This window comes from Hirundo rustica, chromosome 3, assembly GCF_015227805.2.
Source record: "Hirundo rustica isolate bHirRus1 chromosome 3, bHirRus1.pri.v3, whole genome shotgun sequence".
Lineage (NCBI taxonomy): Eukaryota > Metazoa > Chordata > Aves > Passeriformes > Hirundinidae > Hirundo > Hirundo rustica.
This window is the reverse complement of record NC_053452.1, coordinates 33,217,581-33,239,853: the sequence shown is the minus strand read 5'-3', so window position 1 is coordinate 33,239,853 and position 22,273 is coordinate 33,217,581. Positions and strand designations below refer to the sequence as shown.

General features: G+C 40.6%; 1 protein-coding gene across 8 annotated transcripts in view; it reads left to right on the top strand.

Moving 5' to 3' along the window:
• The first annotated feature begins 369 nt into the window (after window positions 1-369).
• The window catches only part of PLD5 (phospholipase D family member 5), a 172,873-nt gene continuing 150,969 nt past the window's right edge, over window positions 370-22,273 (top strand). For 2 of the 8 annotated variants that reach the window (XM_058419905.1, XM_058419906.1), the window contains exon 1: window positions 2,269-2,410. Coding sequence is in view for 5 of the 8 variants with exons in the window: in XM_058419902.1 (XP_058275885.1) it covers window positions 3,333-3,407; window positions 4,492-4,677 (261 nt within the window). In the remaining 3 variants the exon portion in view is untranslated. Of the gene's footprint in view, window positions 552-637; window positions 752-2,268; window positions 2,411-3,148; window positions 3,408-4,491; window positions 4,678-22,273 lie in introns of those variants that run through there. The other 6 variants (XM_040059552.2, XM_040059553.2, XM_058419903.1 and 3 more) reach the window with 6 other exon arrangements.

Below are 22,273 nucleotides of genomic sequence, written 5' to 3'. Positions count from 1 at the left end.
GGCCAGCGGTATTGGGAGGTTAAAAAGATCTCTCCATTTGAGAGTTTCTGTCAATTCCTAGATGAGAAAGCACGTTCAGCTGAGCTGGGTAAGCGGGTGACAGCTCCCTTCCCACCTGGCTGCCAGGCCCAGCACTGCTGCTGGAGCTGGTGCCAGTCACAGCTCTCTGACTGGACAGCAGCTGAAGCCTGCAAGGCAATTGCTGCCTGCTGTTTCGGTCAGGTGCGGTACATTCTAAAAAGTGGGCCACTGCTCGTGTGCAGCCCAGCTCTGCATTAGAAATTAGCACTTCATAAGGAGGCTTTGAATCTATTACAGGTGCTTGCATGCAAGTATTGGTATGCGGCCAAAATAAAGTTTTGCTATAGGAATAGTTTTAGGTAGATGACATTTGCTGATAAAAGGTCTAAGGTTCTTGTAGGCAGGTTGAATTGCTAGAAACCCCTTCATTTAAAAGAATGTGTTTAGAAATCTGGAGCACAGGGAGGAGGTCCTTTGAAACTTATCTGGGTGAGATTTTTGGAAGAAATAGAAGCTGTCTTTTTAAAAAAGTAAATCTGTTGTAGCCCTACCTACATGTTTCTACTTATATCCTGATTTTCTTTGCATTGGCCTGAGTTAACTCTGCCCCCTACAGCATTCATCCTGTTCATATAGAAAATGGAAAATTCTGTAGATTGCTTTAAAGGAGTTCCTCTGAGTCTTGATTAAGATGGGCAGCGAATTGAAGAAAATTGTAGCCTGAACCATGGTAAGGTAGAACCATATTATGATATGCATTACCTGCATCTATTGCTAATTATGTAAGTGTGATATTTGTAATTTCAGTCATCCTTGCTGCTGTAGTCATCTGGGTATGGAAGCAAAGGGCCTTGACAGGAGCAGGTGTTTGGGTAATTCTGAAAATTGCGTGGAAGAGAAAGACAGCTGTTTAATCCAGCTCCTACAGCCAATTGGAATTGCCGATCTACTACAGAACTGATTGAATTTTAATGAACTGAATTATCTTTGAATTAAATTGGTTGATATGCTTGTGGTTGTTTTAACAAAACTGGAGTAGTTTTGCATAGATCTAACCTGGAAATAAACTGGAACACGAAATCTGAAAAACAGCTCTTTACTGTTTTCAAATTACTCTAATTTGAAAAGATTAAATTACTAGGGACTGACATTGTATTCTTAGCTTGTTACTTTGCCTGAATAAAATTTTTATCAAAACACAAAAAATTTATAGTCATTAGATTACGTTTTCCCACTAAAATCTTTTTTGTTTGGTGTCAGCAAGGAACAAAGATTTTGCAAGCATAGCTTGTTCACATGATTTTAACAGTCTTTTTCCAGGCTTCTTTTTTTGCCTTTTCCCTCTTATTCCTAGTAAGAGTAGGACTGGGATAATAATAACGTTGGCAGTAGTAGTAGTAGAAAGCAGCAAGCACACCTACATGTCAAAGAGGGTGTTTGGAAAGAGGAGCAAAGTCACTCTTTATAGCCTAGAGACTAAAAGCAACTTTAGGACTTCATTTTCTGGCTGTCCTGGATAGACAGAAAGAAGTTCCTTGGGCAGTTGAGAAGGTCTGCTGGTAGTGTAGCTAGAGAAGGCAGGATAAATTAACCCTACCGAATAGCTATCATATATTTTGAAAAAAACAAAAAACCAAAAAAACCCATAAACCTTAATCCAGTACATATGGGGGAATGAGACAATGTCTTGTACTCAAAATCAGTGGCATATTGATTCTGTTAGAGTATTAAGGGATGGAGAGCAAAGAAGGTAACAACTACAGAGTGACACTAATTACTTTTCCTTATGAATATTTGCAAGCAGCAAAACCAAGAAAGATCAGAAGGATAAAGGAAAAGTTGCTTTTTTATTGCTTCAGATACTGCTATAGAAACAATGTGAATATTCTTATGCAAAACCAGCATAAAGCAGGCTCTCCTGATTTACGGCACATGCAGTTTTTCTATGAACTCTATACATATATATATATATATATATGTATGCATATGTGCACCTGTTGGGATATGATATATTTGAAGAAACACAGAGGCTCTTTTGTTTTCCTTTCTGTCCTTTTCTTCTGCCTGAATATTTGCACTTATTCCAGTCCTTTGGGAGTAGGTGCACCTATGAGCATACAGAATTCCTAAATGGGCATCTGCAGCTGGAGTTCAGTTCAGCAGGTTCTAATCAAGTAATTCTGTGCGAGCTTAAAGCTGCTGCAGATGGGATATGCCACACATTAAATCTCACTGCCTTCCAGTGTGTCCTGCATGCAGCAGGATCACAAAGGTGTCCTGCTTGATCCAGGCGTTTTGAGGTTGTATTGACAATCCTGGAAATACCTGAATTTCTTAACTGAAGTAACCAGAAAGTTATTAGAAAGAAAACTGCAAATGCTTTATACCGGTGAGTTAAAAGTATATAATATTGTGTATGATATTGATAGTTCTGGTTGTTGGCATTTTGTTATGCTCTTTTTTTGTAGCAGTATTTAGGTAAGGATTTTGAAATTGTCTTTCAAGTTCTAGACGAAGGTGTTATAATTCATGTTCCTACCAAACCTGTGCTACTGTTCAGTTTATTTTTCCAGTATTTCACAGAGTTACTAGTATTATCTATTAATAATAATCCTAAATTATGTGTTGCGATGTGAGTTTTGCCTTTATCTTTAGAATTTTGACGGGAAAAAAATTAGTTATCTGTCTGGTTTCTGGCCGATACTTTGCAGTATTGGACCTTAAGTCCAGTCATAAGGATATTTTAAATTTTCCTTCTGATCAGATGGAAATAGATCAAGTGATTAGCTGAGGGCTCTTCTATAATTTTCTCAGAAATTTGGATGTACTTTACCATTTAAAGACTATCTTCAGTTAACTGGATTCAAGTGCAGACCTTTAGTTCAGCGTTCCTTTGTCTGAATAGCTACATCAGCGTAGTTCTGTAGTAGGGAAGAAAAAAATCTGCAGATGCTGATGTATCAATCGTACGTACTCATAGGGGCTCCTATTTCCAAAGGACTGGAATACATGCAAACAGTTGCCTGACGGCAGATATTGACCAGGAAACTGAAATGTTGTTCTGAGCTCCAGTAAATATTTCTTGATGCACTGTGTGAGAAAGTTTTCTTGACTGTGCCTAATATAGCTTTACAGAGTGTGTGGGCAATTAGCGAGGTGGCTTTTCATAGCGTGAAAAAGGAAAGTCCTTTTTTTCTGCTGAAACACGTTTGAGCTAAACTGCAACACGCATCAACTTCTACTAAAAGAGACGGCGGCGGACTATAGAAGCCACCCTAGAAGGTCTTTTTATTTTACGAGAGAAATCCTAGATGCCAGGGATCTACGAATGCGGGAGTCCCAGCGACCCTGCACATCGGTACCACAGAAGCGAATCGATTTCTGAGGTCTGGTGCTGGCTGAGCCGCTGCGGCGGCGGGGTCTTCCAGGCGGGACGCGGACCTGGACCGGGGCCGAGCCGGGGCTTTCGCCTCCTGGTCAGGCGAGGCGCGCTCCTGGCTGCCCCGGCGAAAGGGCCGGCATCTCGCTCTGGTTACGCCCGAGAGCACCGGGAGCCCCTGCCCAGGGAGGGAGGGGACGCGGTGACGGCGAGGAGCTGCGGGAGAGGCCGGCGCGGTGGTCCCGGCGGCCGCAGCCCCGCATCCCCCGGCGGCCGTGGCGGGGCCGGGCGGGGTGAGGAGCGCACCCCATCCCGGGCTGGGCTGGGCTGGGCAGGGCTGGGCGGCGGCCCCGGGAGCCTCCGCCGTGGGAAGATCGGACAAAGGCTTCCAGGAGAGGGAGTGGCAAGCGGCCGCCCAGCCCTCGGCGGGCTGCGGGCGGGTCGGTGCCGCCGGGACGGGGGGAGAGCAGGCGAGACAACTTCCCCAGGGGCACGGGGGGGCTCAGGAGGGCGGCGGCGGCAGCTCCTGCCGAAAGGAAAGGGGCTCTCCCGTGCCGCTGGCTGCTTCCCGAGGGTGGCTGCGGGGAGGGAAGGCGGGGGAGGAGCCGGGCTCATCCCCGGGCGGGCGGCGGCCCCTCCACTGCGCCAACCTGCAGGCGGGCTGGAGGCGGCAGCCCCGCCCGGCCTCGGCTGCCGGGGCCGCGCCGCCCCTCGCCGCCGTCCCGGGCACAGCCGCGGGCGGCCGCTTCCCGCTGCGGCGGTCCTGGACTGCAGCTTGCTGGCGGCCAGGGCAACAAGCAGCGGCATCTTGGAGCGTCTTCTTTCCCGAGTGCCCCTTCATCTCTCCCAGCCCGCTCCTCTCTCGTACCTGCAGCCTTTCTTTCTCCCTCCACTCCTACCTTGTTTCTGCCTGTCTCCCCCTTCTCTTAACATTTTCTGGTTTTAAGTTTTTTGTTGTTTTTTTTTTTTTTTTTTTTAATTTCCTTCTCCTGCCCTCATCCTGTTCCCTTTTGGACCATCTTCGTTCAGTGCTTCTTAATTTCTTCATTTCTTCTGATTTTTTTCCTTGGACTTTGCCTTGTCATGTCAAGATGGAAGTCAGGCATGACTGGCTCTCCTCATCCCCCCATGAGGGCTTCGAGCAGATGAGGCTGAAGAGCAGACCCAGGGAGCCTTCCCCAAGCCTCACCAGAGTAGGTGCGAACTTCTACAGCACTGTCAAGCAGCAGGACTACAGTGCCAGTGTCTGGCTGAGGAGGAAAGACAAACTGGAGCACGTAAGCCAGCTTCTTTTCCCCCCCACTTTTTTTTCTTTCTTTCTTTCTTTTTAATTTTTAGACCTGTGTACTCTGTTAGGTTGTCTGCCATCTGGGACTCCAGAAGAAAAGTGTTGCTCCAGTAGTTGGGCATGGCATTTCCCAAATGATAGAGAAAGGAGCTATTTAGAGGTCCCACAGTGGTCAGATCTGAGGTGAATGGTATATCTGTACAGTTCTAAACTACGTGAGAGTCTCCTTCTAACTGGAAGTATTTTTTAACCTTCTTGGCTGATTCCTTCTTCTACTCCAGCAAATTCAGCACTGATGTAGGAGGAGAAAGATTGGGATGGTGCAGATGGAGGTTAGAACATTTATCTCATGATGATTATAATGTAGTTCTAGAATAGCTAAAAGAAAATAGCTGGTGGTTGGGTTTTTGTTTGTTTTGTTTTATTTATTTATTTATCTTTTAATTTCAGATGTGATTTTCATTCTCTCCCTCCTCCATCTTTTTCTTCTCCATGCATGGGACTTTGAACATACACTACTTATGTGGAGTAGAGATTTCCTTCAAGACTTTTCTTGCTGCAGCATTACTACAGACATAACTGTGTTTGAGGTCACAGTAGGACTGACACTGTGAATAGCTCTAGTGAATATTTTATGAGAATTTAAGGTGCTTCCAAGTGTTTCTATCTCAGATGATGTTTGAAAGCATTTTTCATGTTACTTGTAACAGCAAGGAAATGGGTTGAGATGACCTGTGTGCTGTGTAAGTTTCCTGAATAGCTTATTAGGTGAAACCCATTGTTGGAGTGTACAGTACAATCAAGACAGGAAAGTAGCTGCATTTACAGGGATGCAAAAGGATGTGGATGGGCTTGCATAATGCAACAGTCTGCTATCCTTTACATTCGCGAGTAATATGCAATCACAGTCACATTGACTTCAAGAGGAACAGGAAAATATTTCTTATGGTACAGCCACCTCAAGTCTCTTTGAATAGAAATGGTCTGATTAGAAGGATAAATTGCCTTTATTACATGAAAATCCTAGATGGAATAGTAGAGTTCTTTAAAGATGAAACCTGAAAGAAGATCCTTTACCAACTAGTTAATGGACTGTAACCCTCCCTTCCCCCTAAGCTGCAGAGTATTTTATCCCTCTTAGAGAAATCTTAAACTTGAGTTGTTTATACTTCTGTGGAAATGACAAGAACTGATGATCTGTTGGAAAGATCACATATCAAATGTTGAGGAAAGTATTGAATTCTGTCTTCCTTTTAACACAATTTTGTGATTCTTCACACTGACAACAAAGCTTCACACTAGTAAGCTTGTAAGTGGAGTATTCTCCCATTGTCAATCAGGAATAAAGGTCAGTGCCTTATCTCAGTACAGCTGAAACATCGCAAGCACAGAAATCTGAGCTGTGGCTTTTGTAGCAGATTTTGCTACGTGTTGATATCTGTGATCAAATGAATAGTTATTAATTGTGGGGGGATTAATCTGTCAACATTTTGATATCTGGTAGCTGAATGGTCAGATACCTGTATATTAAACCTTATCACAATATTAGCAGGAAAAAAGAAAATAAGCATTAACTTGTTTGAAGACTGGAAGTGCAAAACCTTATTTTGTGTGTGGTTTTGTTGCTGGATTTTTGGGTTTTTGTTGTTCCTGGGGGTTGTTACTATTTTTATTAAGTCAGTATTTTGTCACAATATTAGTCTTCAATATCTCTGCAGCATTTCTGTGAAAAGCTTTCTCTGTAATATGTAATGCATGCTCTTCTGGGGGTTTCCCTCTCATTTGATCCAGTTATTTTTACTCTCACAGCCTATTTGAACAATGCAAAGGGAAAAAAAAAAATAGGAGCATTGATAATGCTTGCCATAAAGTATTAATTTAATCTACATTTATTGTGACTACCCTGCAGTACACTGATACGCTAACAGTAGATACATGAAAATACTTTGTTTTATGGTTTAAGGCAACTGCATTACTCGTGAGTGTTGTAACAGACAGAATATTGCATGAATATAAATAAAATGTTTATTTATTTATAAATTCTATTTTGCTTACACAGTTTTAGAGCAAGTTTTTTATTTTTTGCTTTCAGATGAATCTTTGAGGGTTTTGAGTGTTCTCTTGCTAAAGAAGTTATTTCCTACAATCCAATCTTCCAGTCCCAGAGACAAACCAATTACTTTGAGATGCATCACTTTGAATGGGATAGTCATTGACATATGATAGCTTATGGGCAATATTGCATAATGAAGATATTCACATTCTCCATTCACCTTACAAAGTTTGCATAACATTTCATTACAGCTCCCTCTGAGATAATCATGCTACTTGATACCTGCAAAGAAAATCAAAATACAAGGAGTGAGCATTCATGGAGGCACTGAATTTGAAAGCGTACCATCACAGACTTGATGCTGCACAATGACTGGTTAGGCAGAAGAGGGGTATATAGTGAGTGCAAGTCAAGAGACACATGAACAGATTTTGAGGTTTCATATGGACTCTTTCAGCATTGTGGAGGGGAGTGGGTTTTGCTTCAATGAAACAATTTCTTAAATTAATTTCAGTTGTAACAGGGATGAAATTGGGCCAGCATGTTTTGTTCATTACTTACAGTAAGACCTTGTAGGCCACGGTAGGTATTTTATATTGACTTTTGTTGAAGTGAATAGGCTAACTTAATCATGTGCAACAGTTACTAATCCACATACAATTTGATGGGCTAAAAAACATCTTCTGAAGCCAATTTGTATCAAATTGTTTATGTCAAAAGATTCTCACATATTGAAACAGTTTGTTTCTGGATTTCAGAACTCTAACAAAGTTGTGAGTTTTGTTGTTGTGGTTTTTGGTTTGTTTGTGTTTGTTTTAGGCTTTTTCTTATACAGATGTCACTTTGATGACTGTGGTAAAGAGATTCAAGAGTATGACAATGAGGTTCAAAATTCAACTGCTTTATCTCTTCTGAAAGCACAGAAGAAGTTCAGATGCACAAATATGATTGAGTTTCTTTAAAATTGATCAATATTTAATTATTGACTGACCATAAAGGAAGTAAAAATCTGGAACATCCTGCTGGTGTCTTACTAATTAATTGTTCTTCAAATGGATCTTAATGTAGTGTGGTTCATTGGCTAGATGTTTTGGATGGTTTTCTTTTGCCAAGTGGCAACAACACAGCTTGTACGATAAAAGATTTGAACACAACCCACCCCTCTTCTTTTGTGAACTCAGATGCTGTGTTTAAAATTAAATGAATTTGCTGTGACGTTTGACAGCCCAATGAGGGGGTTTTGCTGAAGTGAGGCCTCAGTGTGTGTGCATGCTGTACCCAGTGTGCTGAAGAGCCATACTGTTGGTGGAGGAATTTACAAGAGATGCGAGGAACTCCATCTACATCACTGTAGATGTGACCACAGTCATGTTGCAAACCTTTGCCTGAAATCCCTGCAGAGCTGAAATCGTTCAAATTCTATGTATTTGCTTCAACTAGTTCCTTGTGCCTCTTTGTGGAATTTTTTGCCTGGCATTAGAAGTGTTGGAGAGAAAATGGATGTGTGAAATAGTCTTAAATTCTTCTTTGCATATTGTTTTGTTTGTTTCTTTCTTTCTCTTTGTCTGGTGTTGTCTTTTTTTAAATGAAATGTGAATTCATTAAGAGGAGTAGGAGGAGATAGGGACTGGGAAAGGATAGCTAACCTGGTAGGCTTTAGCTGATAGGAGTTAGTCGGTCTGGTTTAATTTGCAGCAGCTCTCTGTCGTGCCTCTGCATCCCACAGTAATGACAGATACTGAATAGCTGTGTTCCTGGTACCTCAGCAAAGAATTCTAGAGAACTTAATTTTAAACAATAGAAGCTTCAGACCCGAACAACTTTTGGAGAGACCTGACATCAGAACAGTGTTATTTCCTGGCAATCCTCAGTTTGTCATTTTTGAAGAATCATAATTAGGAGACGTTATTGACAATTATTGCCTTTTTTTTTTTTTTTTTTTTTTTTTTTTTTCCCCCTTCTCCTCTCTGAAGTTCTGATCAGCAGCAAGGGCAATGTTGATTTTCAGATTCTAAGTGCTCTTGCTGTTACTTGACCAGTTGATGTTGTTGCTCAGCACATTGCTGTGCCTTTGGCAGCATTGCTACCCAGGGAGAACAGTATCCATGAGGTACAAGGAGTGTCACTTGGCAGCAGAGACAGGTACCTAATATGCAACTGTTAGGCTTAAGACAGTTTACAATGGTGCCTGACAAGCATGGCTAGAATGTTTCTTAGAGCTGCATGAGCAAATCCTAAATAAAATATAGATTTAATTCACCTGTCATAATACCTTTAAAAAAGCTGAAATTCCAATCCAATTTTGCTAGTTCATTTTTATTATTCAAAAAAACTAGTAAGTCTGTTAGGCAGCTTTTGTTTTTTCTCTCTCTTTTCTTTTTCTTTAATGGTATTGGAAATTCATAACAAAAGCCTTGTTGGACAGCTTCCAAGTGCATTTCTGCTCTTACATTAAAATTAACACTAATGTTAAAATCCAGAAGATAGATTCGTAATCTTCAGAAGGATGCAGAAGACACCATGTGCATAGCTATAACCTGCAACACCTAGACAAGGAAGGTGGACACAGCTTGATGTAAAGCATGTAACAGGAGTAGAATCCAGTCAATCCAAATCAGTTGCTGGACAGTGGCAATTGCTTCAGTTTAAGGAAGAATAATGCAAGGATGCAAATCAGCATTCAAAAAACATTCCCATATTCCCAAAACAGCCCCAGTCTTGAAATAAATGCAAACATGGGTCTTTTGAGTTAAATGAGGTCATAGAATCACAGACTACCCTTATTTGGAAGGGACTCACGGGAATCATCTACAAGTCCAACTCCTGGCCCTGCACAGGACACCCCACGAGTGACATCATATGCCTGAGAGCATTGTCCAAATGCTTCTTGAACTGTGTCAGGCTGGTGCTGTGGCCACTTTCCCGGGGAGCCTGTTCCAGTGCCCAACCACCCTCTGAATGAAGAACCTTTTCCTGATATCCACCCTAAACCTCCCCTGCTTTAGGCTATTCCCTCAGGTCCTGTCTCTGGTTATTAGAGAAAAGAGCTGGCTCCCCTGCTTCCTCTCATGAGGAAGTTGTAGATGGCTGTAGGGTTTCCTCTCAGTCTTCTCCAAGCTGAACAAGCCAAGTGACCTCAGCCACTTTCATGGCTTCCCCTGCAGGCCTTTCACCATCTCCGTCACCCTCCTTTGCACTCACTTTAACAGCTTTATAGCTTTCTTCTCTTGTGGCACCCAGAACTGCTCACAGGACTCAAGATCAGGCCACAGCAGAGCAGGGCAGAGCAGAACAATCCCCTCCCTTGCCAAGCACGGTGATGCTGTGCTTGGTGCGCAGTAGTCAGAGTCTTTTGCGCTAGGCAGCTATAAATAATTTGTCATCTGGAATAATGTCAGATGCCAAGAGGAATGGTGTGTACCATGTAGGAAGGTACATAGATGGGGACAATTCAGAGGGTTCTAGAGAGTTAGTTTCCAATATTTGAGGTTTTTTGATGGTGTGGATGCAGATTATAATTCCAAATGTCTGTCTGGTCCTGGAGACAGGTATCTATATTTAGGTTTTGTCATTAAAATCAAGGGAACAAACTCAATTAAGTTAGAGGGATTTGGGCTTTTTCTCAACTGGAGACTGGTATGTGGATTGCCTGCCTGGAGCAGTGGTACTTAGCATGAGTTGTGATTCTTGCTGAAGTAGTGGCATGCAGTTTGCTTCACTGCTGACAGACTCTGTGTGGAGGGGAATTCTTACATCGAAATTCTGATTTCCTTGCAGGTGTCTTTCTCCAGTAATGTTTTGTAGACAAATATACTTAGAGAAAATAAATGTTCAGAAAAGTGGAGAAACGGGACCAAAATAATTGAACAGTGTTGGGAAAATACTGAATAACATTTTAGAGAAAAAAAAAAAAAAAGTTTTCTTTTGAAAGTGGTATGGGGAATTTCAAATCCTGAGTAATTTATTATTGTAGTTACCACACACAAAAGTAATTTTGTATTGCAAACCAGTGGAAATATGATACCTAATAATTTGTTTTTCTATTTTTAGTTGTAGGGGTTAACCTTGGTTTTCTGCCAACTGCCCACCAAGACACTCTCTCTCTCTCCCCCTCCTCAACAGAACAGGGATAACATGAGATAAAACATCTTTTAGCTCGAGATAAAGATGGGGAGTTCACCAATTACAGTCATGGGCAAAACAGACTCAACTTGGGGAAAAATAACTTCATCTCTTTCCAATTAAACATAGGATAGGATAGTGAGAAACAAGGACAAGACTAAAATCACCTCCCCTCTCCCCATTTTTCCAGGCTCAACGTCAGTCCTTTGTTCCCGAATCTTCAACCTCCTTTCCTCAATCCCCCAAGTGGTACAGGGTATTGGGAAATGGGGGCTGCAGTCAGTTCATAACATTTTATCACTCCTTCTTCACAGTTCCCTGATGTGGGAATCCCTGCTACGAGATATAGTCCCTGTCAAGCTGTTCCAATGTGGGTCCCCCACACAAGCTGTAGCACTTCAAAAACTGTACCAGCATGGGGTGCACTCCAGGAATGGACTGCTCCAGCATGGGCCCCCCATGGGCTGCATGTCCTGCTCCTTTGTGGGCTCTCCACAGGCTACAGCTTCTTTCAGAGCACATCCAGCTGCTCTGGCATGGGCTGCAGTGTGGATACTTGCTGTACCTGCTCTGGCGTGGTTCTCCATGGGCTGCAGGGGCACAACCTAGTCTCCTTGTGGGTAGCAGTACCTCTGCTCCAGCACCTGGAACACCTCCTTGCTGTTCTCCTTCACCGACCTTGGTGTCTGCATGGCTGTTTCTCTCACATTTTTCTTGTTCCTCTCCCATAGCTCCTGGGCAGCAGTTTTTTTTCCTTAGACGTGTTATCAACAGAGGCACCAACCAGTCTTATTGATGGGCCCAGCTTTGGCAAGGAGCAGGTTTGTCATGGAGCCAGCTGGAGCTGGCAGTGTCTGGCATGAGGCAGCTGCTGGTCTCACAGAGGCCACCTCTGCAGTGGCCCCACACTCCCCAAAACCTAGCCATGTAAAACAAATACAGTAGTCCTAGGTGATGAATTTCTGCATGAGGCCAGCGTGTTGTTAACCCCACAAGGGTTCATCACACTCTGAGGGTGACCAGCAACCTCCCAGAAATGGCTTAAGAATAATTAGCGAGATGGCTTGATTAGAGCTGTTTTGAAAAAGCAAAAAAGGTTTTAATTAAAGAGAAAATAACAAACTATACAAAACAAAAGAATAAAAGCCATTCACAGTGGAGGGAGGTCCCTTGCACCTGCTAAGATACCCCGAAAAAACCCGGAGAGACTCTGTGCTCTCTCTTAAGTATTCCACGATCTAGGAGGGATTTTTGGCAAGCTGCCCAATGGAAGTGGCTACATTCCTTGAGGAGCAGTTCAAGGGTCCAACAGGCACTTTTGTCCGGGCACTGAGCCAATTATGGTGAGAGAAGCATAGAAGTTTCTGGTTCTTTTTCCTTAAAAGTTCAGAGGTGAGGCTTAAACTCTTTTCTTAATACGGGAACACCTGCTCGGGTGTGGGGGTGCACTGCAATGCCTAGGGACAGCTCTTCTTTCTCTGGTGTGTGAGAAAATAATTCAACATTGCATTAATCTAACACATCAGTTCTGATGATTTCACAGTCACTTTCAAAGTCCAAATCTCAAAAGCTAAATTTAAAATAATTTGAGAGGTATATTCACTGTAACAAGCTTAGTTTATAATGCCTGACTTTGTGCTGTTGCACAGGAACACAAAATAAATTAAAGTTTCAAAGTTGCTAGTAAAATTAATTTATATATGCATGTATACATTACTTTATAATTTAACTCAGACCATTCAGGACTTCTTAGAAATGAAGTTTTCTGGTTTCTGTAAAAAAGCCATATATCTTAGTCTGCATTTCTTCCAGGTGTTAGCTGCAGCGTAGGTATAGGGAAAGTTCTTTCCACTGCTTTGCTTTTCCTAATGCTACCAGCATTAAGGAAGATCCAAATTAGTTTTTTTGCTACTGTCATCCTTTATTTTAACAGCATTTACCATCCTTGTTTAAGGATTTTGAAAAAGGAGCTGCAGAAACTTGGAATTTAATCTCCTTGTCTGTTAACACAACCAAATACTCTGCAGTCTTCAGTGATTTGCTCTTGTAGCTGACCATTGACTGTAACACACTTAAGGGTAGTAGGAGTACTTAAAGCACCAGGAAGATTATGCTTCATGAATATCTCTTCACAAATGCTATCAGTTCACTATCTGTAGATGATGCCCAGAGAAGCTGGGTGATATGACTGGTTGGATGTTGAGCTTAGGCCTTCTTCCCTTCTATAACCAGGAATGCTAAAATACTGGAGGTAAAATGACTTTACCAGAGTATCAAAAGGATGGAAACAACTGGCCAGCTCATGCCAATGATTAATAAACGCTACTTTATTGCTGTTCACAATGGGAAGTCATATACTCTTCATTGTTCCTGAAAAAGAAAGTCCTGTGCTGGCAGTAAAGTCCCTAGATCTGTCTCCTCTGATGGAATGTTTCTTAAGGCATGAGAGATGGGTTTCTAACAGCCCACCTCTTGTTACCTTTTTGGAAACATTATTTCAGGTCTCATTTCCATGCCTTTTTATAGTTTCATTACTGGGAGGAAAAAAATAGGCACCCTGCTAATGTCTTACAAGGTCCGTATATCCATATACATCAAATAGCTCCTCTGTTGTATTTCAGAATCTGAAAGGAGGTTTCTTAAAATGAAGTTTGGATGCAATTTTTAAATCCTTTTGCACTCCTAGAGGACAGCCGGTAGAGTGAAAAAGTGTAACATTCATTTTCCCATGTAGTGACTCTAATGTCTGTAAGATTGTGTAGCCTGAGTGGGACAATCAAGTTTTTTTCAACTTGCCCTTCACAGTTTCTGGGAAAAATAGCAGATTACTTGATGGTATATCTCTGTTAGGCAATAAGTTTGTGCTGGCATCCATATTCCCTAAACAGCCGAATCCAGGCTATGTGCTGGCTTGAGACCTGCATGCCCACGTGGCAGTGGTGGGCTGGGTGCGTACCTAGGTGCTCCCTCGCCTGGTGGAGGTGCAGTTGATTGGGAAATGAGGCACCCACCCACTCCCTGGTCATTTGTATTTCAAGGGAAGGCAGTTAACCCACCTGTCCCCTCAAGTGACAAACGCTGGGCTTCTTGTGGTTGCTTGACTGTCTACTGGGCCTGAGTGGGCAGAGGAGCCACTCAGCTGAAGAAATGTGTGCAGAGAGTTGGGGGAACCTCTGAAATCCAGGAGGGGGAAGAGAAGAAAGGAATGGTAAATTGGTGCCTGTTAAGTGAATTGATTTAATCAGAAAATAATTTTTATTAGATTGGAAACTTAGTCCTTGGGGGTTTTTGAGTGCCTATCCATCAAAATTTTGTCTATTTTTTTTTTTTTTTTCTTAATAGGATTTGCTCGTTAGAATTCTTTAACTTCTATAAAGGCTTTCCAAATATAACATAGGATTTGACTATTTTTATAGGCATTTGTCTTTTTGTTGTTGTTGTTTTGATCAATGCACTGTGAATTTGACTGTTTAGATAGCATCTAGCCCTGGACAAAGAAATGTCAGAGTGGTATTTTTAGTAATACCACTTTGGCTTGCTCTCTGAAGATGAAGCAAAATTTTCATTTTTTTCCCCACTTCTGCACAACCTGTAAAATCCTTTATGTGCAGTATTTGTAGGTGAATAAAATGCATTTTATTAATTTCTCATCTTAAAACCAAGATTTTGAGAAAACTTAGTAAGTTTCATTTTTGGCTGCACGATATCGATGTAATCAGCAGCTTGTTTTGTAACTGATAAAGTTGTTGCAGCACATAAATACTGGTCATTCTATTTTTATTTTTGTTGGTATACATGTATCTCTATTTACAGTTGTAATTAAATGTTTAATGGAATAAAAAAGCTCATGTATTTGAGAATTGCTGCTAATAAAATAAATAGTGATTTAGATATTTCCTGGCATTCTGATACATTAAGTAGGCTGGATTTCCCAAAGGCATTTTAACTGTTTGGAGCAAAACCAAACGTGGAGCAGTGATGAGACAGTGATAGTGACCAGCTAAAAATTCTTGATCCTGTTGTTACTGCAGGAAAGGCAAATGTTCTTAGGGTTATTCTCTAACTTAGTGTTCTAAAAGCCAGCGTATGCTGTAAAAAGCCTGCCATAATGAGCAGATATATATTTGTTTTGAATCACAGGAGTGTGTAAAAGATGATAAGGTCTTCAGCACTTCTAGCCACAGTAAACATGCCTTACTCTGCTTTTCATGTTACGGAAATTCTGCTGCTGTGTCCATTAAGTTTCATCACTGTTCTTTTCTAGGCAGGGGATTTTTTTGATAAGGGAATACGCTTTATGGGCTGAACAGACTTCAGGCGTTACTTCAGCTGAGGCTATTTGCTTCTGAGAATGGTGTTTAAGGTGACACTATTTCCTACATGCAGCTTGTGCACTTTTGTTTGATCTTGTTCCAAAACCATGATCCATTGACTTCATTACTATGGATTCAAGTTGTATATGAGCTCCTTGAGAGGAGACTGTAAAGACTGTACATCAGCTCGGCTAACATGGAAGTTAAACTAAACCAAGTCCCGTACCTCATGCTAAGCAGTTGGAAGAAAACTCTGTTTTGGAATGCTCACCTGAGCTTTAGGTCTCTGGATCACCAGGCTAGTTGCTGTATAAATTATTTGAGAACACTTTGCAGTTAGCACAAGGCTATCAGAAGAACAGAAGGCATCCTAATCTAACAGAGGGGATGTAAGAAACTGTAATATCTATGTGAATATGAAAAAAAATATATAGATCCGGTTGTTCACCATTTAATCCCACCTTGAGGCGTTTCAGAAAGGAAAATATACAAGGAAGTCAGGTGCAGGGTGCATTTGAAACTGCAATTATGTGCCAAGAGTAATATCTTACGAAAACTCAGCAAAACAAAGCCACCAGTGAAATTATTTCTCTGTTCCCCATTAGAATACTTCTGTACTTCTTTAGAAAGTGTAAGTGAAAAACAGTGCTGATCCTGCTAAAAAACAAATCAAACCTAAACTGGAATATAATTTCAGATTAATGATAGCAGGTATAATCGGTTTTCATGTTTTGTGCTAATTTAAGTGGAAATGTGAACCTGCTTGAATGATAATAATTGAGTAAGAAAAGAAAAATAACAAAGTCACCAAAACACCTTGTTGCCTGTTGTGAAAAACTAATTAGATGAGCAAATAGAAGAATGTCCATTGGGAAGACTGGTGGCTACAATAAAGATGGGGACTCATATCAGGTTCCGCTATTTCCCCACAGTTTGCTGGAGAGGACCCATGGACATCTAGAAAGGCTTGTATTCCTGGAACCTTTAAAGGAACACAAGTGTTTAAGGGTCTTACAGAAATTCCTGTGGCTTTCTGGCAGCTGCTGACAGAAGCTGGCCTCTGATGGAAGTTTAGTCTCTTCCTGGGCAGTGATAAAATAGCCAGCATAGAAAAAGTTGGGAAGATGAGTGAAATAGAATAAGTTAGAACTAATGCTCAGTTTGCTCTAGGGCTGGAGTTCTAACAGCCTTTGTAGTACAGTGGGTGGGGATTTCTGTCTTCTGAAACAGAAGCTGATGTGCATTTGTAACCCTGTGTTGCCCATTTGCTATTACCTTATGGAATAAGGTGTTTCAGAGGTTTCAAGCCAATGGGTTGGCAGAGAACACACTGTTTTCTTGCTTACCCGGAATCAGTGATGCCTAAGAAGGCTGACCTGAAACAGAGACTGGTCAGAGCTAGAGAATATAGTAGATATTTATTGAAAGGCCTCCCAGATCCACTTTGGGCAGGACAGGACCCTGACCAGGGCCACACCCAGGGTGGACCAAGAATGGTCACAAAATAGCTGACCGGTTATGATATCTTATATTTTTATAAGTTTTGGTCCATTTGCATGTTGGGGTTTAATTGTCCAATTACAGCTTCTTGTTGTGAGGTCTCATCCTTCTTGTTTCTCTCTTCAGAAGCCCAATGTGGTTTATGCTGTTGGGCTGAAAGTTGTCCTTGGTCCTCAGCAGGAAAAGGATTTGTTTTGTCTGCCTACTCTGTGAAGACAGCTTACCAGCACTTAATTTGAGGCTCAGAACTACACCCCTAGGCAGCGCAGAATCTGCAAATATGAAAGCTAAAACTTAAGGCGTCATCAGTACATTCCATAACTTCTTCCTGCTTATTAAAGAATTGTCTTAGGCCTGCAGCCCTGTGTTTAGTGCTATAAACTCTAATACTGAAGGCAGCTTTCTACTTATTTTGTGATCTTGGATTCCTTATGGAAAAGTAGTTTCCCTGAGTTTTCGACAAGATCCATACTGCTACGTTCGGGTAGGATAGTGATACTCTTCACATAATTTAGATGTGGCTTCAGTCATGGTTTGAAGTGTTTGCTAAACTCTACAATTTCTCTATGTATCTTTTCACAGAAAACCAGTATGTTGTGTGACATCTGACTTTTGCTATTGGCTAGGTAAAGAGTTGCTCAGAGTCATGCATGCAGTACTGTGCAAAAGTGCTTCTTAAAACAATATGGGATAAAGTATATTCAATTCTCCTCCTCTGTTGGAGCTGTGCTTTTTAGATCCTTGAGAAGAGGCGTCTTTTGAGTGATTCCTCTTACATCAATAACGACTGCATAACTCCCCTGGTTTGGGCAGTGGATGGGTTGGTTCTAAGAAAAGATGACTTGAAAATGAATTATTTAAAACAAGCAGACAAAAATCACTGATGAATGAAAGCCAAACATTTTTGAAATTATTTGCAATTTTAAACTATTTTTGAGTGACTTGTTTGTAGAATGTGAACCAAATCTATGATGCTGAAGACTCATTGGTGCTTGTTTGGGATGTTGTGAGCGTCAAAATACATCAATACGCCAAATGTTGTTTCCAGGCTTTTACAGTGTAAACAATTTATTGTTTGAATAATTCCTTTGGGTCTAACATGAAACAAAACCCTTAAGTGTTTTGGAAAACGTTACCCTTTTGAACAATGCAATTTCCTTTGCCAGCGTGAGCTGCTGTCCCTGCAGACTTTCCTTTCAATTCTCCATTGGGCTTGTGGCAGGCAGCTAACCCCTTCTATGTTACTTTATCCCATTTTCTGCAATATTGTTCTCTCTGAGCCTTTTTGTCGTGGCTTAGCTGCATCAAACTCCTGCCGCGGAAAGCTGGAACGTGCCACACTGTATTCTCTGGCTCTGGATATATGGTCTCAATGCACATCAGCCTAAATCAGTTTGTTTCTGCAACTATATGACAGCTGAAACCTTTGTCTGCTGGAAATTTCAATTTTTGAGAAATACTTTTTTTTTCCCTGTTTGTGCACTTTGTTCCTCTAGTGTGTGTCTGTGCTAGGGCTGTTCCAGGCATTCTGTTTGGCTTTAAATAACTGATGCTGATATCAATTTTTACAAGAGACTGTATTGCACAACTGTTTCCCTTTTATTTCTCCAGGGTTTACCTACCCAAGGCCCTTGGTTTGTAATTTTTTTCCTATTTATATAATCTCATCAATTCTTTCATGATGCTTATTTTTGAATTATTTTTCTTTATTCCCTTGTCCCCACCCTCTTGCTCTGTCCTCTCAAACTCCTCTAACAAATCCAAAGCCTTGTTTTGGTATCGCATGCCGTGTTCTGCAATGTGCCTTGTGTGAAGCACCCAGGGAAAATGTGGTGAGCAAAATATATGTAGGATTTGCAAGAATGCACTTCTCTTACAAGGTTTATGCATAATTTTTGTTCTGGCAGGGCAACACTTTCTGAAGTTCTTAAGTGATTTAAACTCATAAATCCCAAATACGCCCTTCTGAAAACCCTGAGGTCGCAAGGAAGATGGAAGTTTCTGAGTTGTGTGAGTTGGCTGACAGCCTTGCAAGTGTGGTCTATAGATATGGCAATAAAAAAGGCAATGATTACATGAAGAGCAATAATACTTTTGACCACTAGTGTGACTTTGTTGTGTCAGCCAACAGCATGTTCTTTCAGAATCTCTTTCCTGTTAGTTAAATACGGGCTCCGATTTTTTTTTTTCCGTGCAGAGAAATACAAGCAACTGTACTATTGCGTCTTGGAAAGGATGAAAAAACTTTTTCTTATAGAATCCGTTTTTCAAGTGACTGTACATTTATTTCTGTTTTTCAGGAATAGAAAACTGAGAGTGCATCTTTTCAAGTTAGTTTGTGCAGGTAGTAAATAGGATTTTCTCTGATCAAATGAGAAATTTACGGCAGATGTAGAAATGCCCGTTTATTATAGAAGTACCACTGTATAGTAATACCTTCTTATTTACAGGCCACAGTATCTAAGACACAAATGAAGTATATGAAATTTTTATATGTTTTAGCTCTCAGGTTACCACTATAGTATGCATTTTTGTTGTTCCAGCTTTTTTTTTTTTTTAATTCATTGCTTAAACAAGGTGGGGAGAGGGTTGTAGTATTTTTGAAAGGCTGTAAGATACCTTCCTGTTTGGACTAATATGGCTTTTGTATTTGAGCTCATGCTTTCTATGATTTCTTTTTTGCTAAAAGTCTCTCCCTAGAAGCTATTTGCATTTTTTTTTAAATTTTTTTTTTTTTTTTTTTTTTTTTTTTTAATATGTGTTTCTCTAGTATTTGCAAGATTAAAAATATTTTATAAGAACCTTTGGGAATACTTGTTGGTTTGTTTATTTACTTAATGATTCTGTGTGGCATCAGATGTTCTCAGTCTATTTCTGGGTGTTATTAATTTTTTATAACATATCTGGCTAATTTATTCAGGCTCAAAATGTGGAGCTCCTGACTTGAGTAGAACAGCTTGATGGGGAGCCAGTTACTGATGAGTGTTTGATTGTTACCACCATGAAGGAAACACCTTCCCAAGACGCCATTCTAGATAATAATTGCATGTCTAATTTGAGATATGATGATGGCGATGTAGTCTGAAAACAACAAAACTGCTGGTAGTGGCCTCTTTTCTGTGAGTTACATTGGTTTTACAGTAGCTTGTTCTAGTTCTACTTAATTAACTTTAATTCCTATATATGTGTATATTTTAGCCATTGAGCAGGATATTGTAACAGATAGCTTTGTTTAGTTGTATTTACTGCACATTTACCATTTATTGTGTTGCTTTCTTCCTTAAAAAAAAACCCCAAACCAAAAAAAACATGTGGCTTAGCAGCAGAAGAAAGGTTCTCTTGTTATAGTGTCCTGGCTGCTTTGCTGTGAAGGAAGAGATGGGTGAATTTTGAAAGCAACTGAGCCATGAGGCGCAGAGAAGTTTTTAGGGTGGAGGTGGGGCAAGCAGAGAGGGAGAGGAACAATGAAGCGTGAAGGAATTGAAGGAAACCATAGGCTGAAGATTGCTGAAAGGAGCAGAGAACTTGCTTGTAGGAGTACACAGAAACATGGAAGCTCTTTTAGGGTTCTGGAGTGGAAAACATGGTTGTTCAGTTCAGCCTTTGAAAGCTTTTGACTTGGATAGCCAAATCAGAGGAAAAGACCTGCCTTGCAAGATGAGAGGGCCAAATCTGGGTTTTTTTCAGATTTTTCCGTGCAGTAGGTTTGAGTTCTGGATTCTGTATTAGCTTAGTACTTTTGTGCAAGCAGTTAGAAATAGAGTTGTGTAGGGTTTTTTTTCTTCTTCTTCTTGCTGTTTGCTTTTGTCTGCTCTTTTGGTATACTCACAGTGGGAGACTCACTGATTTCCCCTGAATCTCCAGGTACAAACTGGCCAAATATTGCAGCAAGACAAGAACAGCAAAAACAACTTTTGTGGCTGACTCCTTGGAATAGTGGGCTCTAAAAACATACATGAATGTTGATGCAGAAATATTCTTTTTTTTCAGCGTAATTGGTATCATGGACACCAGTGTTTTCCTGAGACATGTGGAGTCATTGGCTCATTGAACTAACTTCTGTTAGATACCTTTAAGTGAGGGATGTGGAAACTACAGAAACCACCAAGAAGGGGAATATTAAGTATTTGGAGTGAATAGCGGTCACTCTTACTTTTCGCAAGCAAGGGATATTCTAATTGTGAGTTAATTTTATCAAAGTTGTAGTGCATCTGGCAGGTCCTTTAGGATTTTCTGGTGGTTTAAATTCTTTATTTATTTGCAATTCACTATGTATGCCTGGACACAAATAATGCTGTCTTCACCTTGCTCTCAGTTTTTTATATTTTCTGTTCAGAGAGAAGGCACATGAGTAATTTCTGGATGGCCACATTAATATTTTAGACATAGGCCTTTGCAAATGTACATTTGCACAAACATTCCAAGGTGAGGGTTTTTTGCAACCCCAAAAAAGTTCATTCCAAAGTTTGTATGTGTGGACATCACCTGAAAACAGAGGTAAAACGTAATGGTCTCACCTGATTTGTTGAAACATTCTGAGATACAGGGTTTTTGGTTTCTTGCTGTAGTCTTTATGTCAGGGAAGTTGCCATTCATTTATGTAAAGATTCAAGCAGTTTTCATACCACTTTGCAAAGAAGAACTACATTAAAAGTAAAATTTCTTTCTGAGGACTCTAAGATTCCTCTAATTTTTCTTTGTTATTGCCTACCATATAATCTGTAACGTTGTTGTACAACTTGAAGCATGTAGGGAGAGCAATGCAGTCACTTCAGTCATGATTTTTTTCATGTCAATAACCCATTACATGCTATGACTAGTCTCCGTTTGTCATTTGAGTGACAACATTGTCTTTCTGAGAGTTGAAGTGCCTCCCTTTCTGTTGTGTTTCATGAGCACTTTCACATGATAAGGGAAACAGGAGTTGATTTTGATATTTCAAATACCCAGGAAGCTTTTATTTTCTTCCTTTCTCTCCTTTACATTGTGGGACAGGAAGACATAAAGGCTACAGATAAGAACATCATGTCTTATGGGGAAATGTGTTTTATGACCTAGAGTTGCCTCCAAGTACAGTATTAATGCCACATATGGCAATAGCAAGTGTTTAAATTCTTACATTACTTTCCCTAAGTTTGCATTTTCAATAAAATTAATAGCTGGCTTCAGATTTAAAAAAAACCAAAAAACATTGGATTGTTGGGAACTTGAAATAATACCAGTTCTTTCATTTTCTCAATCCGGAATTTGTGACTATGTATGCATCCTAATGGACTAATTTCAGAGGGAGGGGAAGGTATCATTTAAAGTCCAACCTGTTTGCAAAAAGTTCATTAACTCTCTCAGGAAGCTGCATTTTCCCCTATATAATGAAGTTTGAGGGAATAAAGGTGTGGATTTTACACTGGCCTTTTCTTTTAGTCTGGTCTTTAGGGACCTTAAACATAGGAGTAGTTTATTTTCTTTCATAGTCTAGAGGTAGTGGCAGATACCTTGTTCTTGCAGACCTCAAGAGAAGTTACATACCACTTGAAAAACCTGTTCCTGAACTTTTAAAAGGTTTTGTTAACTGATTTAATTTGGTGTAGCTTTTAGAG